The sequence below is a fragment of the Rhea americana genome, unplaced genomic scaffold (assembly GCF_003343005.1).
Source record: "Rhea americana isolate MKP2758 unplaced genomic scaffold, rheAme1 scaffold_186, whole genome shotgun sequence".
Lineage (NCBI taxonomy): Eukaryota > Metazoa > Chordata > Aves > Rheiformes > Rheidae > Rhea > Rhea americana.
In genome coordinates, this window is record NW_028185994.1 from 249576 (window position 1) to 274682 (window position 25107).

The 25107-nt window shown below is 41.5% G+C and overlaps 3 protein-coding genes across 3 annotated transcripts in view; 2 read left to right on the plus strand and 1 right to left on the minus strand.

Annotated features, from left to right (window-relative positions):
- The window catches only part of TRIM14 (tripartite motif containing 14), a 16148-nt gene extending 12023 nt beyond the window's left edge, over positions 1-4125 (plus strand). Inside the window, 4 exon segments of the mRNA XM_085302140.1 lie at positions 1015-1078; positions 2335-2433; positions 3609-3860; positions 3863-4125. Of these exon segments, the coding sequence (XP_085158266.1) occupies positions 1015-1078; positions 2335-2433; positions 3609-3860; positions 3863-4125 (678 nt within the window).
- Positions 4126-5309: 1184 nt separating this feature from the next.
- On the minus strand, positions 5310-13703 carry NANS (N-acetylneuraminate synthase). Its single transcript, XM_085302105.1, has 6 exons — positions 13519-13703; positions 12534-12749; positions 9267-9366; positions 8862-9016; positions 7579-7845; positions 5310-6945 (listed from the first exon to the last, which is right to left on the minus strand). Exons 1-6 carry the CDS (start codon positions 13648-13650, stop codon positions 6736-6738), a joined length of 1080 nt encoding a protein of 359 aa, XP_085158231.1. The 5' UTR covers positions 13651-13703; the 3' UTR covers positions 5310-6735.
- A 1449-nt stretch (positions 13704-15152) lies between these two features.
- Positions 15153-25107, plus strand: part of CLTA (clathrin light chain A) — a 25127-nt gene continuing 15172 nt past the window's right edge. The window contains exon 1 of the mRNA XM_085302141.1: positions 15153-15236. Coding sequence (XP_085158267.1) covers positions 15153-15236 — 84 coding nt within the window. The remainder of the gene's footprint in view (positions 15237-25107) is intronic.

Below are 25107 nucleotides of genomic sequence, written 5' to 3' on the forward strand. Positions count from 1 at the left end.
TTTTTTTTTTTTCCTTTTTTTTTCATTTATATTGATGTTTTGGTGAACCATCTTGGTTCCTGATTTTTCAATTGTTATGTGTTCATGTTTGTGGCACTACTGTCAGGTCCATTTGAGATCTGTGTTAATTTTTACTGTAGATGAAACAGAGAGTTATGCCTGTCTCTTCAACTTGAAGTCAAATGCTACATCTTTCCTTAGGCACTGCAGAACGAAAGTCTGACAAAAGGCAGTCGTTACTGGGAACCTTAGGATAAAATTGTCACCTTCACTTCCCCTAGAAAGCATCTGTTGCCATGTGCCTATGCCCTGACATAAGCCAAAGGGTGCCATTCTCATGGAAAGATTCATGATGTGTATCTGTATCTTTGTTACACTACTTGACATGCTGAGAAGTTCATAGTGTTGTTTATAATATTGCCCTGACCATCTCCTAGCTAGTTACGATAGCAACTGGGTTCCATATTTGAAAGTGTTCTTCATGATTTTAGAAGGCTTCTCTGCAGAGCAGATTGGGTTTCATTTTTCTGTATTGCTTTTAAAACTTAGTGATTTACTTTTTCCCATCGTTGAGATTTCCCACAGGGTCATAAGCCAATTCAGACTTGTTCCCATCTTAGCACGTCTTGGAGGGCCCTGTTGTACCACCACTAGCTGGATTCTCCTTCTCTTGGGCAGCACCTTGTTTCAGTGTCGGGAGGATGCTTAACGCACCATTAAGCAAGCTGAGCACAGCAAGACTTGAAAGTCTTGAAAAGACTTCTTTGTAATGGCCCATATGTTTAGCTCCAGGAGGAGCTGTGCATGTTTTCTAGTGTGCGGAAACTGGAAGGGAAAAGCCTGGACTCACAACACTATCTTTACTACTAGGAGAGTTGGGTCTTCTTCCTCCAGGACTGCACTGAAAAGGATTGCAATGCAGGAGTATGGGAGTGTAGTAGAATGGTGGCACCCAGCATCACTGTCATTTGAGCACAYCATCAACCATTATAAGTATCTCAAGTACTTCTCAAGCCTGAAGTATCTCAAGCTCTTCAGTCCATTCTACAGAAACCACTAGAAGTTCAACTTAAAAAAGGTACTCTCTGTGAGAGTATTAAGAATTTCGCATTCTCCTGCTCTCTTTTTGTATGGTCTGTAAATAAGAATAGTATCTTTTAGTAGCCCAAACGAGAGCGGAAGGAAAAAGAGCAGTTTTCCAGGCAGGGGCAGGTTCTCTGACAGTACTGATGTATAACCATGATGATTCAGAACACATGAAGTTTTTCTTCCAACTCTGAAAAAGGGCTTTTCTGCTTTAAAGTTTGCCCAGTGCTTTTTTTTCCCGGTTGTTTCAATATAGGTTGCATCTTCCTGCAGAGCTTACTTTGTTTGTATCATTAGACCATCACAGCTATACAACATAGCTGTTCTGCTCTTTCAGTCACTGTCAGATGTATGTATTCTGTCAAGCCATCTTGCAGGTATGTAGCATCAGGTACCTGTAAAATGTGAAAGCTCATTGTCATCGTTGTGCCTGATAATGTCTTTGTCTCAGGTAGTCTGATAAACCTCTTTGGGTTCTGGTACTTTAAAGGTGAGTTAACATGTTTTCCTTAGAGGTCCTTTTCTCTTTGAACTGCTATTTTGTCCTTAAGTGACCTTAAGGGTCTCATAATGGCCCAGAGCCATAAAGCCARTCATGGAGAAATTCTGCTGCTTGATAAGCTGCAGGTGAATATGACAACACTGCCCATCCTGCTTCACCCATCTTCCTTTTACTGTTCCCTGCTCTGAGAGTTGTCATCAAGACAGTACAGCAGAAYGCAGGGGGGAAGTCTTGAGACCAGACCCGGAAGGTCTGGATAAGCAAGATAAGTGAAGCGCTGCTAGAGAGTGCCAGGCAAAAGCTTTGTAACCAGTGTGTCTGCAGTTATCTGCAACTGCCTGACTCTTCTCTGATCTGAAGCAGGGGGTACTTCCTGGGGAAATGGGAGGTGCTTACTTGCCACCTCATATGTGCTGGGTTGTGTAGAGACCAGCAACATTGTCAGCCCTCATCTCCATGCTGTCCAAAGAGCATAAGGTATAAAGTATATGAACTGAGTATGCTGAGACCCCCCGTATAGGTTAAGAGTTTGTGCATCAGGCTGGAAAAACAGAGTGATTATACGACCTTCTTAGGCTGTGGGTGGAATTGACAGGGAAGAGGAAAAAAAACAAACAAATACTCCATCCTACAAAATCCCCCAAGGTTTTTTAAACCCCCAAGGGTTTTTAAACTCTGCTGTAACAGTAGAGATGTGTTCTTCCTCTGTGGACTTGCCTAAACTGCCTCTCTTCATCTCTGAACAGACATCTGCAGTAGTCTTAACGGTACTGCCAAGCAGAAGCCTGGAACAGTGTCGAAAACCATGTCTTTGGCTRATTGGTTGCTGCTACTGAAATATAAGTGTGCTTGAACAAAAGATTTACAGCACTTTTAATGCTTATCACCCCATTCATTCAGGCCGTGAATGAATGTGTGCYGCCCTTATCTTAAAAGGGTTCTGATGTTCACACGGTTTGGGAGGAATGAGTGCTTACGTCTGCCAGAATATTACTACCCTTTTCTGTATCTCAGCTGAGGAAAGAAATTTTAGTTGTTGTGTGTTAAATCTTGATCCTTTGTTTTTATTCCTAACTGCAAGTGTGTCAATCAGTTAGTAACTTAAAGATCTTTCTATTTTCGTCATCATCRTGATCTTTATTTAATTAAATCCATCACCTAATCTAACCACAGGTCAATCCACAGGTGGTCTTCTCTGGTGTACGTGGGAAGGATGTACAGTGAATTGTTTCATGTGTCTGACAGAAAGCTGGCAAACATTTAATTTGGCCTATAGCAGATGAGCATTACGGCTGTTACTAATCTCAAACCTGTACCATTCTCTGTTAAGAGATGGTAGCAGAACAGCCWGTTTTAAGGGGAGGTCTTCTTTCTAACTTGGATCCTGCCCAGACAGGATTGGGCCCTTGACTTCTAGCTGGTCTTCAGTAGTGAGGGCAATGAGCAGTACCACTGCAGGTAGAGTGGGTTACATGCTGTTGCTGCATCCATCAGTTGGCATATTCTGAAAAGTATTTTCCAGAGTTACTGCTCCTTACTTCTGTGTCTCTCGAGGTTAGTCCTTAAATYCCAGCACAGTGACCTTTTCAACCCAAAGAGGTATCTCAGTTGGACTTGAGCAATAGTTGTTGCACCTTGTAAATGCAACAGGTATTAAGAAATCAGGAATGCAACAAGTAAAGCCTGTTTTCTTGAATGTAATGTCATGGATTTTTTTCCGCTTGCATCATTTTTGTGCTGCAGGGTCAGGATTCAGTCCGTCACTTTGTACCCAACACTTGATCTTGTTAAGGCCCTGAAACCGCGAACCTATTGTTAAGAGAACACAAAAGCTTTACAGCTTTAAAGCATGGGTGTATACAGATAGTACAATATTTTCCAGTAAAAATTTCTTTTCCTAGCAACACCACTGTTTCCAAGAAACTGCCAATCATGAGCTCATTTGTAGGCCTTGTAAGACTTGGGATTCTTTTAAAAGTTAGACAATAAATGTACTAAGTATTTACAGTTTTGACTGCAGATGTAAGATCTCTAACAKGGGAATATGACAGCCTTCATCCAAGGTTGAAGTTGTCTGATTACTGTCTTGTAGTAAGCCATACATGGAAGAGGATATTTTACCCATGGGGTCTCCAAAGATTTGATAAATTATGGTAAGTGCTAAGCAGAGATATATTCTTCTCTGGGAACTGTTACTGGGAAGTTGACCTACTTCATGCTGGAGCAGGACAGTGGATTGGTGCAGCCTACTYTTCCACTGGCAGGAAAGGAGACTCTGTTGACTTGGCTAGAATAGAGCATGCTCGTGCATTGAAAGATTTGATACTGAACACTGGGCATTTCACAACAGGGAGAGGATTCCCACTGTGACAGATGATCCTGAGGGACCGACATTTCTTCTGGATTATGAAGCAGGAATACTTTTGTTCTACAATGTGACTGATAGCATGGCTCATCTGCACACCTGCTGCAAGTTCACAGAGCCAGTTTACCCAGCGTTAAGGCCCTGGAAGGGTCCACTGGAACATGCAAACTGACTTAAGGAATGAAGCCTGCCTCTGCATGGTTTTTSTATGAAATCTACTGCAGCAATGATCTATACAAATTAACTTCTATCACAACAGACCCGTCTGTGATGTTTTTAAAACGTAACAGGAGTATTTATTTCCAGCTCAGGACTGGTCAACTTCCAAAACAGAATCTCAGATAGCTACTTGTGTAATGCCTCATCTTCATCAAACCACATACTATAGCAAGTGCAATTAGAGAAAATCAACTGTAATTTTTAATGTATATGTACTTTCAGGAGGAAAAGGTGATCTGGCATTTATGTCAAAGTCATTTATGTCAACTGCTATACATTGTATTTTTTTATATTCAATTCTGACTTTCAGACAGAAAATGTTTGGTAGGCATTTGARAGCATGAGACAACTTGGATTTGAAGTGTGAAATAGCTATCCTTTCTACTAATTCTCTTTTGTATCTGGATGGAGAGGCTGCAATCATGTCAAGTTTGTATATTGCATAATCTTAGCTTTAAGAAGGTCAGAGTTTGATAAATGAAGCAGTTCACACTGAACTGTAATCTCTGGGAAAATCAGAGAGAGGCATTAACTATTAGAGAGGTCCCTCTAACTAGGCCTGAGGGCCTAGGAGCTTCTGCAGCCACACTTTAACAACCCTTAGCTGGTCTAATGTTTGACACAGAGTCTGGATTGGGCTTCTTGACGGCCTTATTCTTCCTCCACAGAGTGATGGTGGTAAAAACAGTTGTATACTACCACCCCCTAGAAGTTGCAAGGCCTGGAGGTTTGTCACCACACATGCAATACACACACTAGATCAGTAGGGCAGTTGTTTTAAGTGATTATTTTTGTTTCCTATTTCCGAAGAGCCTGACTGTTGCTGGGTAAAAGTATACACACAGAAAATTAGCAGAAATTGCTTGCAAGGACTGTTCTTCACCTGATGCTTCTGTATTTTAGCACTGCTGCATAAAGATACTGCTTTACTCTTTTTTTCCAACATATACTAAAGTTCAKGAAGTTTTTGGAGCCTACGTTTACAGCAGTCTCTAGTACCAGCATCACTGCAGCAAACCACTGTGACTTAAAGCAGGCCAGGGAATTCTAGGGGATTCTAAGACTAAAAACCCAGAATCATCTCTACTACTGGCAAATGCATGGCCACACCACTAGCTGAAACGTAAAAACAACAGCTTATTTTATAAGCTTGCTTTATTTTTTTTAAGTTTGCAATTAAAGAAAAAAATCAATTGAGTAGTTTCTTAATATAAGGCAAGTATATTGCATCAATCAAAGCTTACAGACTGTCACAAGCACATGATTCACTCAAGGAATCTCTTCTTCCCACATCAAAGATAGGACTAGTCTCCTCAGAATTACAGAAGTGTAAACATTTTGAAAGAAACAGCAARTAACCCATAACTTAAAAACATCACTGCTACATTCAAAATACCAAGTCATGACCAAGAGATAGCGAGGTCCAAATAACCATCACCTGTAAAATAATTCTGAYACAGACAAATGAAGATACATTATAGTGAAGTTGTTCTGTGTTAACCAGCCTGAGGGATGCAGCTGCTGTTTCTGCATACRTTTCATCACGGTTTGCAGCTGCTGCCATCTGGGTCTTTCATGGACAAAAAGAAGAGCAGTAGGCTGATGAGGAATGGGATTGCATTTCTTGCTTGAAAGGCAAGAACCTGTGATGCAAAAGCAGAGGACACAGAGRACCACAGACCACCATGCACAATGATGAAGCATAATGACGGCATCTAGTACAGTCGCCAGCCTTGACTATTTCAAAGACCAGTGTAAAAAACAAAGCAAAAAAAMCAGTGTTTTCACTTGATGGTCTAAGAAGGATGCTACTCAATCCTGACCAGAATTTGCCTTCCTAGCTGAAATCTCCTAACTTCAGTAAACAGGCTGGCAATACAAACAGAGGTACCCCAAGCCATTGCAGAATTCACTAAGGTTCCAGGCTTCAGGCAGCTCACAATGGGTTCCAGTCTTCTCAGAGAGGCTAAGTTTTCCCAGAGTTCATTACATGAACAGATATCTCCCTTTCTCTGTACAGTCTCACTTTCCATTTGTATACCTCCACACCTCAAGCTGGTTCCAACCCAGTTCTTGAGACTTTCTAGCCAACTGAGAAATCCATTAGGTTGCATGGGTGATSTTTTCTTCTTAGTTTATACAGCCTTTCACTTTACTCCATTTAACTCCAGCTAGCTGTTGTTAGAGGGGTGAGAGAAATGGCAGGAGAGCTGGCCGCCAAAAGATAAAGCATTAGAACAGYGTAGACAAATTATAAGCATCTAGCATAATCTTACCAGAAAAGGGAAGCTGGAAGCAGCAGACCTTGGTCTCAGATTTGGCAAACTTCCAAATCAAACTAGTTTAGGCGGAATGGAAAAGGAGAAGCATGGCATGCTATACCGTTTCCAATAAAACTGCCTTTCGTAATTGAAATCCATTTGCGGCGAACAGTTTCCACTAACAAGAACCTAAACATTCTAGTCTATTTCAATTCTCATGATTCTCCTTCTCTTCTAATCTACCATGCTGCTACACCTAAATATGCAGTGTAGTAGTGCAACACCAACTTGAATGCTTTGGTTTAGTACTTCACTTTTTTTACATGATTTTCCATTGCCTGCTCCGTGATAGTTTCATCTTCTTCAATATTTATTTTAACCTTCTGGCCCACCAGATCAAAGATAGCTTCTGGGGGAAATCCTTTAGGCTCTCCCACCTTCACTGTCAGCATATCAAGTGTCAGTACTGTTCCTTCAGGAATTGTCACTTTTGCCACAACAGACTTTCCCAGCTATAAGGGAGAAATTAAAAAAGATTTAAGTCAAATATGGTTCTATTCAGAAAATACCAAAACAGGATAAATATTTCTACAGTTACTTGGAAGGGGTTGTGTGCAACTGCCCTCCCCGTTAACTCCTTCTAAAGTCAAATGAAGGGTATGTTAGTATGGCAGCCTTCACGGTAACAAGGCTGCTGGGAACATGCAAATCTTTTCTGAAATATACATAATGGCTTACTGGAATTTCTCAAAATCAGAATGGAGAGAATCTGTTAAAAATTCAAGACTGTAAAGCTTAGCATAAAATCAGCTTGCATACAATCACAGACACCTATTATGAACTTAGTTAACCACAGAGAACTCCACTACATTCAAAATTGGCTTTGAAATAAAATAGTTACTGGCTGCCAGAATTAAAAGATTATAGGAATTGACACGTCCACACTAAAGCTACAATGTGCTAARCATTAATGCTGTGTGTGCTGCTCTTTAGTAATAGAAGTTTTTCAGTGCTGAGGAAGAAAAATTGCTGCAATAGAAGTGAGATTCAGAGACTGTAAACTATTAACAAGCTACTTTTCTAAATATAGGGCCATTAGCTGTCAGTCTAGATGTCAGCTACAAATGAATCAAAAGCAAAGTTACCTTTTCATTACAAGCCACTTCACAGGGCAAGAGCTGCTTGACTGGAGAACCCATTGCCTTTTCCACAGTACGGATGGCTTTCACCAACTCTGCAAGTTCATTTGGTTCCAGGGATGCTTGGTGGTCACTTCCTTTCCACGTTTTGTCCAGAGTCACATGGCGTTCAACTACTTTAGCGCCCATAGCAACAGCAGCCACTGAAATGGCTATGCCAGTTTCATGTCCCGAATAGCCAATGGGGATATCAGGAAAAGCTGACTGATATGCCTTGAATGATGATAGAGTTGGTCTGAATTACCAAGGTAGCAATTTCAAAGACAGAGCAAACTTAACAGTGATAACTGCAATAAAAACATGGACAGTTACAGTGCCACAGAACAAGCAGTCAGTTATCCTGAAAACACATTTTTTTTAAATGTTGAACAAGTTATGCTGCATTACTGACCATTTTGTTTTAAGGAACTCACTGGGATAATCAATGCTGACAAGGAAGAACAGATGCATTCTATTCTACAATTTTTTTAATGCTTTTCCTTTTAATTTAGTTGTACTCTTCAAGCTCTTAAAAGTGCRCATCACTGTAAGTTACACCAATAGAACAGCATTTTATTTGCATCCAGGAACCAAGGGAGTGGTTCAACTTAATGTGCATCCAAAGCAGGTTCCCTACCCCCATACTTCAAATATGAAGTAGCATGGCTGGGGACAGCTTTCCAACCCTAYAAGCAATTAAATGTAGCCATGTCCAGTTCTACTTAGAGTAACAGATCCTTGTACATACAGCTAGGCAAGTGCTTGAGCACTGGCCAAATTGGGAAAATATTTACTCTTCTTGCATCGGTATCTGGAATATCCAAGTAATATTTTTAGCACAGGAAACTATCATGGCCTTTTACACTGCTCTCATATTCACATGAAATCTTTTTAATGAATGCTTCTGACTTAGCCCCCTATATAGAATCACACGCTAGATTCCACACACTTTATTAGTGGTGATTTCTTTACCTTTTTTTTTGCACTACAGAAGACAAGAAAAGATTTCAGCCTACACCTCGCATCTTCCATTTAACTGTGAACGCCTCAACAATATCTGAGCTCATCATATACTCCTCAAAGTTGAGTTCTGCTGTAAGAGGATKCTTGTATGAGTTACGGGTACATGATGCATTTTCTAACTATTCAGAAGCAAATTCCAGCATGAGTAAGATCCACAAATATACCTCAAAGAAATGCTGAAGTCTTTAAGTACTCTACCCACAGCACACACTGGGTTATTCACTAACCGTTATAACACGAAGATTGACATCCTCTGGCTGAAGCGGGTATGCACTGGTGCACTGCAGGAAGCAGAAGTTTGGATTGATGGGCTTCACAATCTGATAAACCTGATGCATTGTGTTCATCGACTGCATTCCGCTGGAAATCACCATTGGGCGACCTAGCCATTAAAATATATGACATTTTTGCCCCAGGTCTCAAGCTCAGGTCCATAACAAAGCAACAAAAGGTAAGTATATGAATTCAATTGAATTAGCAATATAAATTGGGTSGCTCCTTTCTCCCACATTTGAGGGTGCTTTTTTTTTTTCTAAGGTATTTTAGATTTATTCCAAAATCAGGTGGGAAGATCTAAGAACTGACCCACTGGGACATAGTGATGCTCACTAAAAGTGCTCAAAGATGCTTACCTTTCTTTGCAGTCTTTTCCAAATACGGAAAATTGTTTGTATCTCCTGACCCTACTTTGAAAAATGGAACATCCAATTCATGTAGAAATTCCACAGCCATCTACAAGAAAGATAAATCATTGATTTTTAACATACCACTCCATTTTGAAGGGATTAACTAGAACCACTATCCYGGAAAAAAAAAAGAAGACTGTAGAACCAAAAAGCCAAGGTTTATTAAATGTTCAAGGTCATAAATACATATCCTTTGAAATATATTGCTGTACAATCAAAGATGTAAGGTATAAAATAAACCACATGCAGATGCACCATCCCACTACAAAAAGGCCAGTCTGCTGGTTAACAGTTATGAAACTGAGCCAATCAAATTGCTACATTTTAAGATTAAGTTAAGTTAACAGTGAGACTGGATTTTTGGTCAGATGCCTTGTGACACTTCTGTAAACTGATATCTGCTTTTCTGACACCGTTATCAAAATATTCTTGACGTTATCAAAGGCAAATAGCAAGAACGCTAGTTTTTTTCTTTTTCCCTGGGGATAGAATTATTTTTGTTTATAGGTATACTTTGGAAATGATGTCGACTGGAATTAACTAAGCTGGGCTGTAGTAAGAACTTCAGTCTGCTCAGTACAATTCACCCAAGTCTCATCAAGAAGTAGTAACTTTTGTTAGGACTAGATCTGGATGGATTTACACCTCCAACTCCTCAAATAATATGCAACACTTTGAGGGGTTAGTTTCCGACTTCCCTCCACATCAGCTATTCTTGAAGTGTCTTCTTTTTTTAACACCTTTCTTCTAAAAAGAGAGAAACTATCTTTTGTCACAAATTTTGCTCAGAGTTTTGATTAGGAGCCTTTTCTCAAGCTAGTGTCTTCAGTTCCCCTTCAAGCCAGCTTACAGGTACAACTTCTTAGTAAGACGAGCACCCCTGCTCCTCTAAGCTAAGAGATGGAGCTTGTAGACCATTACATTCTTGCTCGGGGTTTTCTGGCACTACCAGAGAGAGTAACTAGCTGCAGATGCAGTCAATCTTCCCTATCGTTGGCTTTCATTTTCTTACCAATGTGCTCACGACAATGACTGACTCTCTTCAGTTGCCATCAGCCAGCAATGTGCAAACTCCTGCATTTTACTACATCACTGTTTCTAGCAAAACCTAATGCTTCCCCTCTGAAGAATAAATAACAAACAGGTGTACAGAAACTCTTGTTTTCATAGTGAAACGCATGGAACTATCCCTCTACTCCCTACCTATTCTCTTTAAAAATAAGGTCAGAAATAGAAAACAAATACTATAAACTTGAAAGTTCATAGAGTCTTTTCCTTAGACATGTGTTCTGTAGTTAGCACTTAGCCAGGATGGGCATATACACCTTATTTAAAGAAAAATGATTTTGAAGATGTTAAACAGGCACCTGGAAAAGCATCAGCACCAAAAAAAGAAAGTCAAAATGGATTTACTTTTAAAAAGGATAACAGAAAATAAATACAAAATGTGACAAATAAAAATGGTCAAAGTAAAATAGACTATCCAAATATTACTTTTATTCTACCTCTGTCTAAAAATGTTTGTGTTATACTTAAGACAACTCAGAAATTATGGGTGGTTACACGGAAATGAATATTGCACCAGTAAGYGGCCTTTTAGAGAAAAAGCACTGTTAAGGAGAACTCCCACTACAGGCAAGAGGCACTGAAACCCTGTCTTCTCATGTTTTGGGGAAATTAYGAAATACTTATCTAATTTAATCCACCTTCAGAGTCCTCCAGCCATCAAAAAACACTTCCACTTATTTCAGCTTATTCCTGGTAGCTATTAAATTTACTTAGTGCCAGAAAACATCTAAGGTAATATCCAGCACAGTAACACATCTTCTCTCATCTAATCTTCCCATCATCATTATGATGCAGATTTAATTTCTTGTGTCTAGGATGCACAATGTATTTTATTCATTAAGATGCATGGTGCCAGAAGATGATAAATATATTGTATTAAAAAGACATAGATCTAATCTGGGAAGTCAAATGAGATGACACAAAATGAGATATGACAGATGGACCACATATGTAATGACACTCTTCATTAAGTGGCCTTATTTCTTGAAAATTGGCAGATCTTCTCTATAGGATTCAAAGAACAGGAAATAACCTTGAGTAGTACAAAGAGAGTGGTTTCAGTGACATCCTGCTTTGTTGCCAGTACAAACTGGAACAAAGTAAATAAAGAACTTACTCATATCTTTTATATTTACTTCACATGAGGAAAGACAAAGAATTACAGGACAGGAAATTAACCTGAGATATAAGCAACTCTCTCTAGTAGTGAGGAAAGTGAGGTACTGAACATTCTGACACACTAGACAATGCCACTCTTGTCCTATCCTGGTCAAGGCTACTTGAAGAATAGCAGGGACGATGTTGTGCCTACCTTATGCAAAAATGGTTAGCYTACTTCTGGATGATCTCTTTCATTTTGGTGTTCTATTATTTCCTACACCAAACTGAAAATAATCTGTAAGCTCCAGTGTATACTGAAGCTTAACTGTTACCTAACCTTTCCTGTTTACAGATTTTAATTGTACATTGCATTTATAAATACTGAAAGTAAGATCATTTTGAGGTAGGCAATACGCAAGAGTTAAGTATTTATACATCTCTTGAGAGAACAACAGCAGATGAGCTTAGTGGCAGTTTACAGGCTGGTAGGAGACTATCCAAGAGCCCACTGACAAAACGAGGGAGATTTGGGTKGGAGATTCCCTCTGTGAGACAAATGAACAACAGAAAAACAAATACAGGCACTTCTGCTGCTTAGGAAGATCAACTGGGGTCTAGCAGACAGCAAGAAAGGAAAAAGTGAGGGAAATACTAGGGATTAAGTTGAGAAACAAATCTAGTTCAAGTACAAAGGGAAGCTTACAATGCTTAGCTAGGAGGAGCTGACATTGCTGCCAGGCAATGCTGGATTGCAATCTTGATCTAAACTCTCAAAACCTTCATGTTTAAAATTCAAGCTGAGGCCTTACCTCTAACCCTGTTATTGTGCATAATACGAAATAGTAATAAATAGTTCAGGAAACATGACAGATCCGAAAYGTTCAGGCGTTCACTCAATCATGGCAGAGACACAAGTGAATTGACAGGTTTACTCTAGTTTCTTCGTGTAGAAATTCAATGACCACGCGTATTTGGTATGGTTTTTGTTGTGAAAGTTGGCACAACAGCTGGATGATGCTTGTTGTGCCGATACTGCTTACATACCTCATCCATGCCAGAAGCTGTAAAGAAAATGCCAACCTCCTCTGCATATTTCTTTAGCTCCCTATACTGGTCATGACTAAACTCCAAGTGGCGCTTGTGCTCCCCGTAGGTCTTCCCCCATGAGTGCTGAGAGATATACGGTCTCTCTAAGGCTTTCTTGTTGAATTTGTACTCCAGTTCACTCTTCTGGAACTTGGCACAGTCTGCTCCACAGTCCTGCAAAACAGACCAGCCCACTCTCAATGGGAATGCAGGTGAAATTGCACTCAGTCTAAGTCTGAAAACACAGAAGGACAGTACAACTAATACCCTCATCTGTATTATACAGTTTGCACAGGATTGTCATGCTAGTTGGTGTCAGTGCAGAGGGACAAACATCCCCGCTCCCTACCCTTGTATATCAAGTGCCGTTACGCTTACCAAGGCAGCAGTCTGCAATGAAATCAGGATGATTTACTATCAAACTGAACAGCCTCTTGAAATGCATGCCACTTTTTAAACAGCACATTTCTACACTGTTTTCAAAGCTCAGCTGTCACATGACAACGCTGCACAAAATTCTGTAGAACGAGGGAAAAGAATCTGAAATTTTCCTCCAGTGATCTGCACTGTGAAGACAGACGCTCAACGCACTATTTGGCCATTTGTATCAGATTCAAGGGTCTGAACACATGATGCCCCGATTTCTCCTTCAGGAACGAGATGCCATTTTCCAACAGCTGCACACTGAAACACCAGATTTTAAAGTGGTTTGGCTGTCTTCCTGGACGATAAAAGCATCGCTTACGAAAAAGGCTAACGCAAACCAGACAAACCAGTTTCACTGCAGCAGCCCCCCCCCCAAGGCGCCGCGCTAGTTACACCGTGACTGAGAAGCGCCGCAACCCCTCAGAGACCGCGCGCTCTGCCGCGGGGAGCAGCGCGGCCGCCGCCGCCGGCCCTCGCCGCCCGCCCGCCCCGCCGCGGCCGGAGCCCCGCGGAGCACCTTGGCCACGCGGATCATGCGCTTGGCGATCTCCAGGTCGCCCTGGTGGTTCTGCCCGATCTCGGCGATGATGAAGCAGGGCTGGCTGCCGCCCACCCGCCGCCCGGGGCACAGCTCGAACTCCCGCGACATGATGGCGGCGCCGCAGAGCGCGACCGTTTGCGCCCGCGCCCCGCGGCCGCAGCGCCCCGCCCCGCCCCCAGTGACGCGGCAAGCGCGGCCAATCCGAGCGCCTGGGGGCGGGGCCGAGGGCCCCTCCACTCCCCATTGGGCACGGCCCGCGGGGCGGGGCGGCAGCGCTTCCGCACGCGCTGTCAGCCGTGGAAGGGTGGAGGCGGCGCGAAATGGCGGCGCGGCCTGGGGGGGCGGCGCGGCCTGAGGGGGCGGCGCGAAATGGCGGCGCGGCCTGAGGGGGCGGCGCGGGGCGGCGCGGCGTCGCGGGACCTGTGCAGACCGTTAACGAGATCGGGGTGTCAATAAGGTGGTGTGCTGCACAGCTGTGCAGAGGATTTTCTCAGGAACCAAATACTGCTTCTTAGTCTCGCCTCCACGCTGGCTGTTTTATGCACRTTATGTGCATCTTGTGGAAACGGGAATTTACTGAAAAATGGCGTGATTTTGCATGTTTTCAAATAAGTGCCCTAGGGAAAAAAAGTTCAAACCAAATTGTTCGAATGGATCAGAATCTTCTAATTCTGGCTTAAAATAAGTAAGCAAAGTAAAGCTAAGACCATATGAAGATGTTCTGGGTCTAATGGAGAGGTGTAGATGAGATTAATTAYCACTGTGGGAAGCTGCTGACTGGGCTGTATCAGGAGCTCAAACTACTGCTTATGCTATTTTGCTTAAGCAGTCTAAATCATTGAAAGCATAGTCCCTGATTATTTTGACCCCAGTTGTTAACTACTAATGTGACTCAAGAACACTCACAGATTTTGCTGAAAGGTTTAGGCTTTTGTAATGGAAGAGTGGGCTCAGCAATGAATTTCTGGTGATCAGAGTTAGGTTAAACTTGAAAATGAGGCAGCATAAATACCAGCAAGATTTCTGTGGAGAAGCAATGGAAAACATGGGACTACAACTGTCCCAATGGTTCTGTGGCTCCAAGTTCTGATTTTGTAAAAATACAAACCCACTTTTCACCCACTAGAAAGGATTAAAAAATGCATTTTTGTCATGTATTTTTGGAAAGCTGAATAGTTTTTGACTAGAGGAGGCTTTGTATTTGTAAATTGGAGAGTGCCCTTGCTTGCATTCCCCTTGTGTTCCTAATGATGGCAATGTACTAATTTTGTAAGGAAATACTCTCCCAGAGCAACTGTAGCTGTGACACTGATAGACTGTCCAGTTTGGTATTTAACATTTAGATTTTCTGTAAGACTAGAGAAGTATATAATATATTTACTTGCATCTGTCCTACACAGGAGCAAAAATATACCACAAATCACAGATTCAAGAAATGAAGGAACATAATTTTCTCCTTAAGATATTGCTTCATGGGCAAGAGCGGGAACATTAATTTAGCAAGGTTATATCTATTGGTCAAATAAGCCAGGCTAAAGTTTTCTATCTGCTCCTTGGTGGAGGAGGAGACAGTCGAGAGCTTGTGGGTGAAGATCAAATGGYAGGCTAACATGGGTGACACCRTTGTGGGTGTCTACTACAGGCCACCTGACCAGGAAGAGGAAGTAGATGAAGCCTTCTACAGACAGGTGGAAGTAGCTTCATGATCACAGGCCCTGGTTGTCATGGGAGACTTCAACCACTCTAATGTCTGCTGGAAGGACAACACAGCTAGGCACAAACAGTTCAGGAGGCTCCTGCAGAGCATTGATGATAACTTTCTGACAGAGGTGATGGAGGAGCAGATAAGGAAGGGTGTGCTGCTGGACATTGTGCTAACCAACAAAGAAGGACTGTTTYGGAGACGTGAAGGTTGGGAGCTGCCCTAGCTGCAGAGACCAAGAGATGGTGGAGTTCAGGATCCTGCATGGAGGAAGCAAGTCAGTAAGCAGTACTGCAACCCTGGACTTCAGGAGAGCAGATTTTGGCCTCTTCAGGGAACTACTTAGAGGAATTTCATGGGTTAAGACCCTAGAAGGAAGAAGGGTCCAGGACAGTTGGCTGATATTCAAGCATCACTTCCTCCAAGCTCAAGAGCAGTGCATCCCAATGAGCAAGAAGTCCAGCAAAAGGGGCAGGAGACGTGTGTGGATGAGCAAGGAGCTCCTGGTAAAACTCCAACAGAAAAGGAAAGTACACAGACTGTGGAAGAGAGGACAGGCTACTTGGAAGATTATAAGAATGCTGTCAGAGTATACAGAGATGCAACGAAGAAGGCTAAGGCCCATTTGGAATTAAGTCTGGCAAGAGATGTCAAGGACAACAAGATGGAATTCKTCAAGTACATCAAAAGCAAGAGGAAGACTGGGGAAAGGATGGGCGCACTACTGAATGGGGCGAGGGCTCTGGTAACGAAGGATAAAGAGAAGGCAGAATTACTGAATGCCTTCTTTGCTTCAGTCTTCACTGCTAAGGGCAGCTCTTAGGAACTGCAGAGCCTGGAGACAAGGGAGAAAGTCTGGAGAAAGGGAGACTTTCATTTCATTTGAGGAGGATAGGATTAGAGGTCTTCTGRGCAAGCCTGACATCCACAAATCCATGGGCCCAGATGGCATGCACCCACAGGTACTGAGGGAGCTGGTGGATGTTGTTGTTAGGAAGCTCTCCATCATCTTTGAAAGGTCATGGATAACTGGAGAGTTATCCATGTCCTCAGGCACTGAGGACTAGAGGATACCCGATACCACTCCTGTCTTCAGAAAGGGCAAGAAGGAGGACCCAGGCAAGTATAGGCCAGTCAGCCTCCCCTCCATCCCTGGAAAGGTGATAGAACAGCTCATTCAGAATGTCATCTCCAAGCATGTGGAGGAAAARAAGGTCATCAGGAGTGGTCAGCATGGATTCACCAAGGGGAAATCCTGCTTAACCAACCTAATAGCCTTCTCTGATGGACTGACTGGCTGGGTAGAGGAGGGGAGAGCAGTGGACGTTGTGTACCTTGCCTTCAGCCAGGATTTTGATGCTGTCTCCCATAACATCCTCCTAGGCAAGCTCAGGAAGTGTGGGCTAGATGAGTGGACAGTGAGGTGGCTTGAGAACTGGCTGAAAGGGACAGCTCAGAGGGTCATCATCAGTGACGTGGAGTCTAGTTGGAGGCCTGTGGCAAGTGRYGTCCCCCAGGGCTCAGTACTGAGTCCCATCCTGTTCAACTTCTTCATCAATGACCTGGATGAAGGGACAGAGTGTCTCCTCAGCAAGTCTAGTGATGCTACCAAGGTGGGAGGAGTGGCTGACACACCAGAGGGCTGTGGTGCCATTCAGAGAGACCTGGACAGGCTGGAGAGTTGGGCAGTGAAATGCCTCTCTGAGGCCTTACCTATACACATGGTAGCACAGCATACTACCATTCACAAAACTGCTGTTGTAGTAGCATAAAGGGTTTTTCTACTGATTTGGCTATTTCCAGAGCTGAACTGCGTATGCAGTCCTATGAAGCACTGCAGTGACAGTGACTGCTTGAGCAGAAAAAACAGCCTTACCTAACATGGTAATGTGCTAGACCCAGCCCAAGAAATACTCTCAATTTCAGACTAAAAATGTTCTTGATGTAGTAGTATATCATGATAGTATTCGTCAGCTCTGAGATGAGACATGAAACGGATACCACTTTTTAAAATACACTGAGACTTGTAGATTATAGTGGGAAAATGACACTATATATAGTCAATTTTTTGCTTTGTCCATATAAGGGCTGCAGAGCAAATACATCTTTTTAAAGTCTAATTAGTGAATAAACTAAAATACARTTGTGTTGCGCTTCCCACTACTCAGCAGTATCACCTCGTAAAGAAACCAGTAGATATATAAAGAGTGGAAATGTGTATATCCATATAAAAACTACCAGTGCTCTAGCAACAGTTCCATTTAGGAGCTATTTCATAGCCAGAAAAATTTCGTAGTAACTTACTGGTCATTATGTTGATTACAGTCGCATGTAAGAGGTTAGAAATACAGGCATAGTTTATTTGTGGGTACTGAACTGCAATTGTGGGAAGAGATCCAAATAGATACAGTCCCTTTTTATACCCTAAGAGTTATACTGTGCATAATGTGTAAAGCACAATGTGTGTTCTGTATGCCTATGAATAGCTTATAGAGAGAATAAGAAAACTAGAGGTGTCTTAAAGGAATTAGTAATATGCCTCATAAGGAGCTATAATATCTTACAAGCCACRCAATAGTCTGTTGAAATTTTGAATTGTGATGATCAATTAACTATTTCTGAAACCAACTCATGCTCGTTACTGCATGTTAAGAAAAACTTCAAAGTTACCTTAACACAGAATATGTATTAAATGCTGAAAATAATCATAATAATGAAGTTTCTGTCAAAAATTAGCTGATTGAAAGAGCAGCTCATTAAGAAAGTATTTCTTAACTGGGATAGTTGGAGTGGCTTCTAAAGGAAACTTCTAAAGGCCTAAGGCTCACTAAATTTTAGTTTACACTCTAATAAACTTGCTCCAGAGCAAGTTCAATCAAACAATATGGTTTGCAGCCCAAAGTCCCAAGTTGTTGCCTCAAGGTTCAGTGGGTTCTTCTTATACAAATGCTTACTGTCAGCTCTCTAGAACAGATACATACCTCTTCCCTGCAAYAAAAAAAAGATGCCTCCAGAATACAAATAATTAACTCCTGCAATAATTTTTGGATGACAGAATACTTCTTTGTTTATTATGGTCTAAAATGACAAAAGAACAGAACCTTGTGGTTTTCTTTATCCTGTATTAAAGCAGTACAAATGAAGGTAAGAGAATATGCAGATATAATTCTACTGTAAAGCACAAAAGCAAGAAATATTAAAATTACAGGAAGTTCAGGGCAGTGAGAGAACTGTTCCAACTTGGACAGTTTTATACTGCCAACTGTTAAAAATAGTTGGCCTTCGTGCTGTCACTTTCATGCACACAGCAAATCCCACAGAAAATCAGTAGGGTTAGGACCTCCTAAAAGATGCCAAGTATCAGGGATCTTTACTTGCATTTCTGATGACAGCATAGCAACAGCAAATGTAAAAATCATGTTTTGTGAACCTCTGTATAATATTTAAAATCCTGGTTCTTTTGGGAGTTTTGCGTTTTAGTTCAGTGGGACAACCATCTTGCACTACTACATTTTGCACAGTAAGGCAAAGTGTATTTTTAAAGTGTTTAAGCCGGAGAATGGTGTACTGAATTTACATACAATATGGCCTTATTAAGGGATTAGAGAGCTTGAGAGGTGAAGTGTACATAATCTGTGCACTCATACACAGGTACACTTGTATTGCTGTACACAGTCCTGGAGACTGGCTCGTAGGACAGATCCTCTAAGTGTCATGGTCCTTGAAGCATGCAGTGTGCTTGCAGCTTTGACTCAGTATGCAGCAAGACAATTCCTTGATGATCCAGTGATGGTGATTATTTCCCAGCAGTAATCTCTTTCCACTATCAAGATCTGGTCGTCTTCTAACATGTTCTTGTTTCACAACAGACTGTCAGTCTTTGGCCTCCATGCTTTGGACTATATGCTGTGCAGTGCTGGCAGTGGCTAACTTCCCCAGGCCATATTAGGTGCTTTATCCTGCTGTTGAACTGCTTCCTTGTTCTCCTTGTTATGCATAAAGTAATTTTTCCCAGCTCTTAAGGTTGCACTTCTTCAATAACCAATAGCTGATCATCAGCAAGATGTTTACTGTCTTGTGGCCTGTGTTTTCAGCCTTTGCCCATATTTTCAAGGTCTTTGCTATTATCCCACACTTACACTCCTCTTCATAACAAGAGACACCTGGTATCCAGCTCCAGTTCACACAGTGAATTCGCAGAAGCTGATAACAAGCCTAACAGCCTACCAGTTCTGTGGCCTTGCAAAGTTAGCAACTAGCAATGATGATATTCTTTTAACTGGGCCACTTGATAAAAGTCACTCATTCTGGTGACAGGAACAAATTGTTTTCTCTGAGTTTTATTTCAGTGTCTCACCTGAACTTAGATTCCATCCAAGCTCTGACTAGTTAAGACTACCAGAATGCTTCTCTTTTGCTCTGTACATCTTTCTCCTGTCAGTTTTAATGCAAAGTGTATTTTGAATGAATGGATACTTGCTAGCAGTTCAGGGAACTGTAGTTTCTGGAAGCAGTAATGGATGGGCATAGCCTATTACAAGGTTCTGCAGACTTTAAATGACTATCAGCCAGGGAGAAGTGAGACTGGCTGTTACTGGGCCAGTAGAACTAGGGAGAATAGGGTTTAGTGTAGATGAGCAGCCCATGAAATCAAGTTGAAAGGGGTTGGATTGAGGAACAGCAGGTCAAGGGACTGAGTCATGAAATTTGAAGAGCTAGTTCTTACTGGGATCAGTAAGGTGAGACAAATGGGGTGGGAATAAAGAGCCTGCATGAGAAGATGGCAGTAGAGGGGTAGAATGAAGGAGATGGAAGAAAAGGTTTTAAATATGGAAAAATCACAGGAGAAAGGGGCTGTGATCACCTAGAGCATATCCAAAACTAGTAAAGAGCTTGAATCTAACCAGGCAGCATATTTTCTCCCTCCCCATACAGCTTCCAATGCTGTGCATATCACTGGGGCAGACGGCTGTTTGATTTGWCAGTGGTATACACAAAGAACTGTGGAAATGGTAAAGGCTCTCCAATTTAAGATAGCTTTTCAGCCCTCATTTTCCACTCTTTTAGCATAATCATTATAGAATAGTCAGCAACTTACGCCTCCTCTCCCCAGCCAGGAATCTTGTCCCAGCTTGTAGAAGGTGTAGTGGAAGAGACTGTCCTAGAGTTGCTGTTTAATGTTCTTTGGAAACTGAAAGGCAGACAGTGAACAATGTTTCTGGAAGAGAAAAGTTAGTCCCTAAGCTGAGTCAGTTATATGATTCCCCCTTCCTTTGTTGCAGAGTTGCTGGGTGATGCTGGACAAATTACTGAAACAAGCTTTTCTTATGTAAGTGCTGATTTGCATTCGTCATTTTATGGCCATGTGATTTGAGGCATTGTCATATAATTTACAGAAGTGCTGAATTCTTGCAGCTACAAATCAATGGGAGAAGTGTCCCAAACCAATATCATGTTTATAAAATACTTAGTCTTTGGCATCTCTAAATAGGTATTCAGAATAAACAGACACTTCCCATTGTAAACTCCATTATATTTCAATTCTGTTCTGTAAATTGAGGGTAGAGAGAGGGAGAAATAATTCTCTCTCCTTTCTGTGAGAGGTGTTTGAAAATAAACGCTTCCACACTCTTGGGAAGGCACAATGGAAAGCCATAAAGAAATGAATAACCCATCATCAGAGCAGAGTTTGAAAAGTATATGGTACAGAAAGCCAGAGGTGACATGCAACAGAAGAGTACTCAGTGTCAAGGCCCTGCGGCACTAGCAGCTTTTACTGTCCCTGACCAGCCCCCTATCAGCCTCCTATTAATTTTTGACCCAGTTAAACCAATTCAGCAGCATCACATTTTGGAAAATTATTTAGAGCAGAAATAAAGACTGACAACTACTAGCTTAAAATTTTCTTGCATGAATCATTTCTATAAACCATATTCTTTTGGGGCATTTGTCAGGTGTGTTGGGTTTGGGCAAGCTGAGGTGCTGGTTCTGCACCCCACAGTATATTTGTGTGTCTACAAACAAACAAAAAACTAGCTGAGTTTTTGATTCCAGGGAAGTCAACAGAAGTTAGCAAATGGAAGGAATTTTAGAATCTTTGCTAACATTTCAGTTACATTTATTGCATTAGGACTGCAAAAGTTCAGTAATCTGAAGGACTCAAAACAGTATAATATGAAGAAGGAGCCTTAGGAAACCAGTCTGTAAAACAAAGGTGTAACTGAGATTTCCCAGAACACTTGACGGAAAACAATTTGGTGAATGTTTTTATATCCTAGTTGGTCTTACTTGTTGAAGGTTTGGGGGAGTTGATGATTTCTGAAATGGGACTTTTGCTTATGAGGGATAAGTTATGGAAAAGAAAGACAGGAGCTTTCCACCTGCACAGTTACAGTCAGCTTCATCAGAGATCCTATGAAGTTAGTCTCGGCGGAAAACTGCTTTTTCTGTCAGGTCAGTTATGTCAGGCAGCCCAACATGTCTTCCTTTGAAGAACTTGACATGCAGGGCATTCTAATGGTATCAGAAAATAAAAAATCAAACGTAGGCATCACTGCTTTGCTGAATTAGGACTTCTGTGTTGTGCTTCACTGGAGTAGAATTCAAAAGGTTTTCCAGTGTCACTGTGTATTTATAGTTTAATTTGTAGCACAGATATTGGAGGATAGTAGATTAAACAAATTTAATAAACCAGGGGTTTGGTGCTGCTTAGAGTCTCCAAATGGAGCTGTTTTACCCAGTAAGAATTTTCACTAATAGCAGTGAGGCTTTTAGCTGAGAAGGGGGATTAATCACTCAACTTGCAAATGTGTTCCAATAATGTCTGCAAACAGAAAATTGATTCTTGTTGCTTTACTGTTTGCTTCTTCTTCCTGCTAATGAATGATTTTTGTACCAGAAACTAAAATGGGCTAAGTTAGTGCCCTATCATTATTTAATTCTCTCATATAGCTGTTTAGTAGCAGCACAAAAGTGTTCTCACCATTTTTACAAAATAAAAATGCTATGGGTTTACCTTTTCTCCGTGCATTTCCCTTGATGCTGCCTTCTCTGTTCAGAGAGGCAGATGTAAGAAAACAATGGGAATGTCAACAAAAAGCAAACTTTTGTCTTTTTCGTGTTTCTAGGCAATTATGAATGGGGAACTTGATGTTGTTTCACTACCAGAAATCTACCTATCCTTAGGCTGCATCTCTATGAACCTATACGAGGTGCTCCATTTTGGGTAGAAAGTAAACATGGAACACTTCCTAAATGATCCTACCCTTTACCTGTCACTTCTTTTCTGAAAGATCCACCCTTGATGTCTAATCCTTATCCAAAACTATATATTATATAGCCTGATAATTTCATGTTCCCCAGGCGCCACTTTCACAGTACTGCTGTAGCTCTATGTGTATATGTGTATATTCTTCTGTATGTGTTTCAAGTATTTGTCTCCATCTTTGCAAACCTGCCTCTTGTTACCACTCCGCCCTGGTCTCTTGTCATATTACTTTCTACCTTTTTACTCTGACAGTCTGTCCCTCCGCTCTGTTCATCTTTGTGTATCTCTGCTTCCTTTAAGCATAGGACAATCTCTTGGTAGAGCCTCTACTCTTTGCTCACTCAGATTCTTACTGAACACCAGGCAGTGCTGTGATAATTATATACAGCTGAAACAGCCAAAGGAAAGGCAGGAGGCAAAACTGCAAGAAATTGGGGAGACTATGTACAAACCACCAAATACTAAATTGAGTGTTACATTTCTTTCTGTACCTCTTATCTCTGGGCATTCTTTGGAACAGCAATGATACCTCATACGTTTGCAATATGGTAACACATTGAAGATGCTACCAGCAGTAGCTCTTCTCTACTCCATCCAGATGAATTCACTTGGCAAAAAATCAGGACAGGAAACTGAAAGCAATTCTGGTTTGCTGGGGTAGCAGAGGCCTGGCAGTAGAACAAGACATGTTTGTCAAGATGTATATGAAGTAACAGTAATATCCAAGATTGACTAGCCCTCCAAGCTAGCTGGTCAGTTGGTGCCCATAAGCAGTGAGATCTGCCTTCAGAAAATGAGGTATCTTGACTCCTTTTGCATGGTAGGAAATACGAACAAATGGAATACTTTTGACAGTGCAGTATCTCATGCACTTGAACTCTAAGTAGCATGCAAATTGTTTAATTCATCACCAAAGCAGATCTACTAACACTATCTCTCTTTGCCTCTGAAGCCAATGATTAGTGTGACCAATTCTGATGGAACTGAGATAACAATTATCTTGCGGCCAAATAAAAATGTAAAATTCTGCTTACATTTCATATTCCATCCCTATTCTGCAATTTTAGAGACAAGCAAGAAACCAGAATTACTTTGAGATCACATTATTCTCTTTATGTTTGTGGCATGAARTCATCAGAAATCCCCACAGGGCTAAGAGGTATTGGAAGAGGAAATGAGGAAGTTGTTGTCACCCAATATTCACTCTTCCCTAACAGTTAAATGGAAGCACGGGGAGGCTCCACTGCTGGTCGCTGTAAAGAAGGAGCAGTGATGGAAATGCACATGGAAGAGCGCTGTTAGAACCAATTGTGGGACAAAGCCAGCAAGTGTTTCTGTGGGAATGTGAAATATGCTTTTTGATACTGTTTCATTTTTGTATTGAGTCTTCTGTTCTGAATGACAGGCCTGCTTACTATGAGCTACCCTTCTTTACCCTTTAACTTTTCTGCGGCAGCCCAAGATTAATTAAAATAAATAACTGTGCTATGCATTTTTTTACTAGAAGATAAAAGAGAAAATTCAGGAAAACCCAGCTTCATGCCAAGCTACATTCTGAGTTTTCACAGAAGAAACCAGGCATGTTTTAATTCACTAAGCGAGGTAGAAGGAGTTTTCTGTTCTGATGGATGAATTTGGACTATCTTTCCCCCCCCCCCTTTTTTTCTTCCTAGCAAACGATATTCATAGTCGGGGGAGGGTATAACGAAAAATGAATTTTATCTTGCACACGCCAATTTATGTAAGATACTTCTGGCTTCCACAATTAGGCTTTTCTCTGAATTTGGCCCCCTTTGGAATTGTTTGAGTGGGCTTGTAACATAAATGTGGACGGCTTCTCTCTAATATACCACGAAACATGCGCACAGACTTACAGGCAACATGCCTACACTGTAACTATAGTTTAACAAAACCTCTTGCAGCAACAGCACTGCATATCATCCTGCCCTTTCTCCATCATTATTTTTCTCTGTCCTTACTGTTGACCATGTCAATAAATTGTTTTCAGATCTGTGTCATAAATCAGATAGGGAAACTGAACTGAGTTTAAAGCAAAAAACTTGTGTGGGATAGGGGCTGCTTAAGTCAGCACTGTCACACAAAGAAACACTTCYGTCAAACTATAACATGCAATATATGGTACAGATGTAATTTGAAATTACACTGAATTTAAGTTTCCCAGAAACAGATAGAAATTATACAACATCATAACATAAAACATTGATGCTTTTATTACTCATCTCTCTAAGGTGTTGATAGCTTAATTCTGTATTGGCATTTATGTGAGATTARTATCTTCTCTCTGCCTCACTCTTGTTTTAGGCAACATTCAGGACATTCTGGTGTCTTCTGGGCATGAAGCTGGCATAAATATACAAAACAGCACTATTCAGTTAACTGAGTAATTTGACAAGAAAGATCAATGGTACGTCAGTTTCTGATACAGACTGAAGGTAGACTGCATCTCCTTAACCCAGAAGCAGAAACCTGTCGGTAGGCAGCGGGCCAGCGGAGCGCGACGCTCGCAGAGCGCCTGCACAGCGCCGTGCTCGCCCCCCGCCTGCGCCGCGCCGCGCCCGGCCGCACGGGCCCAGCC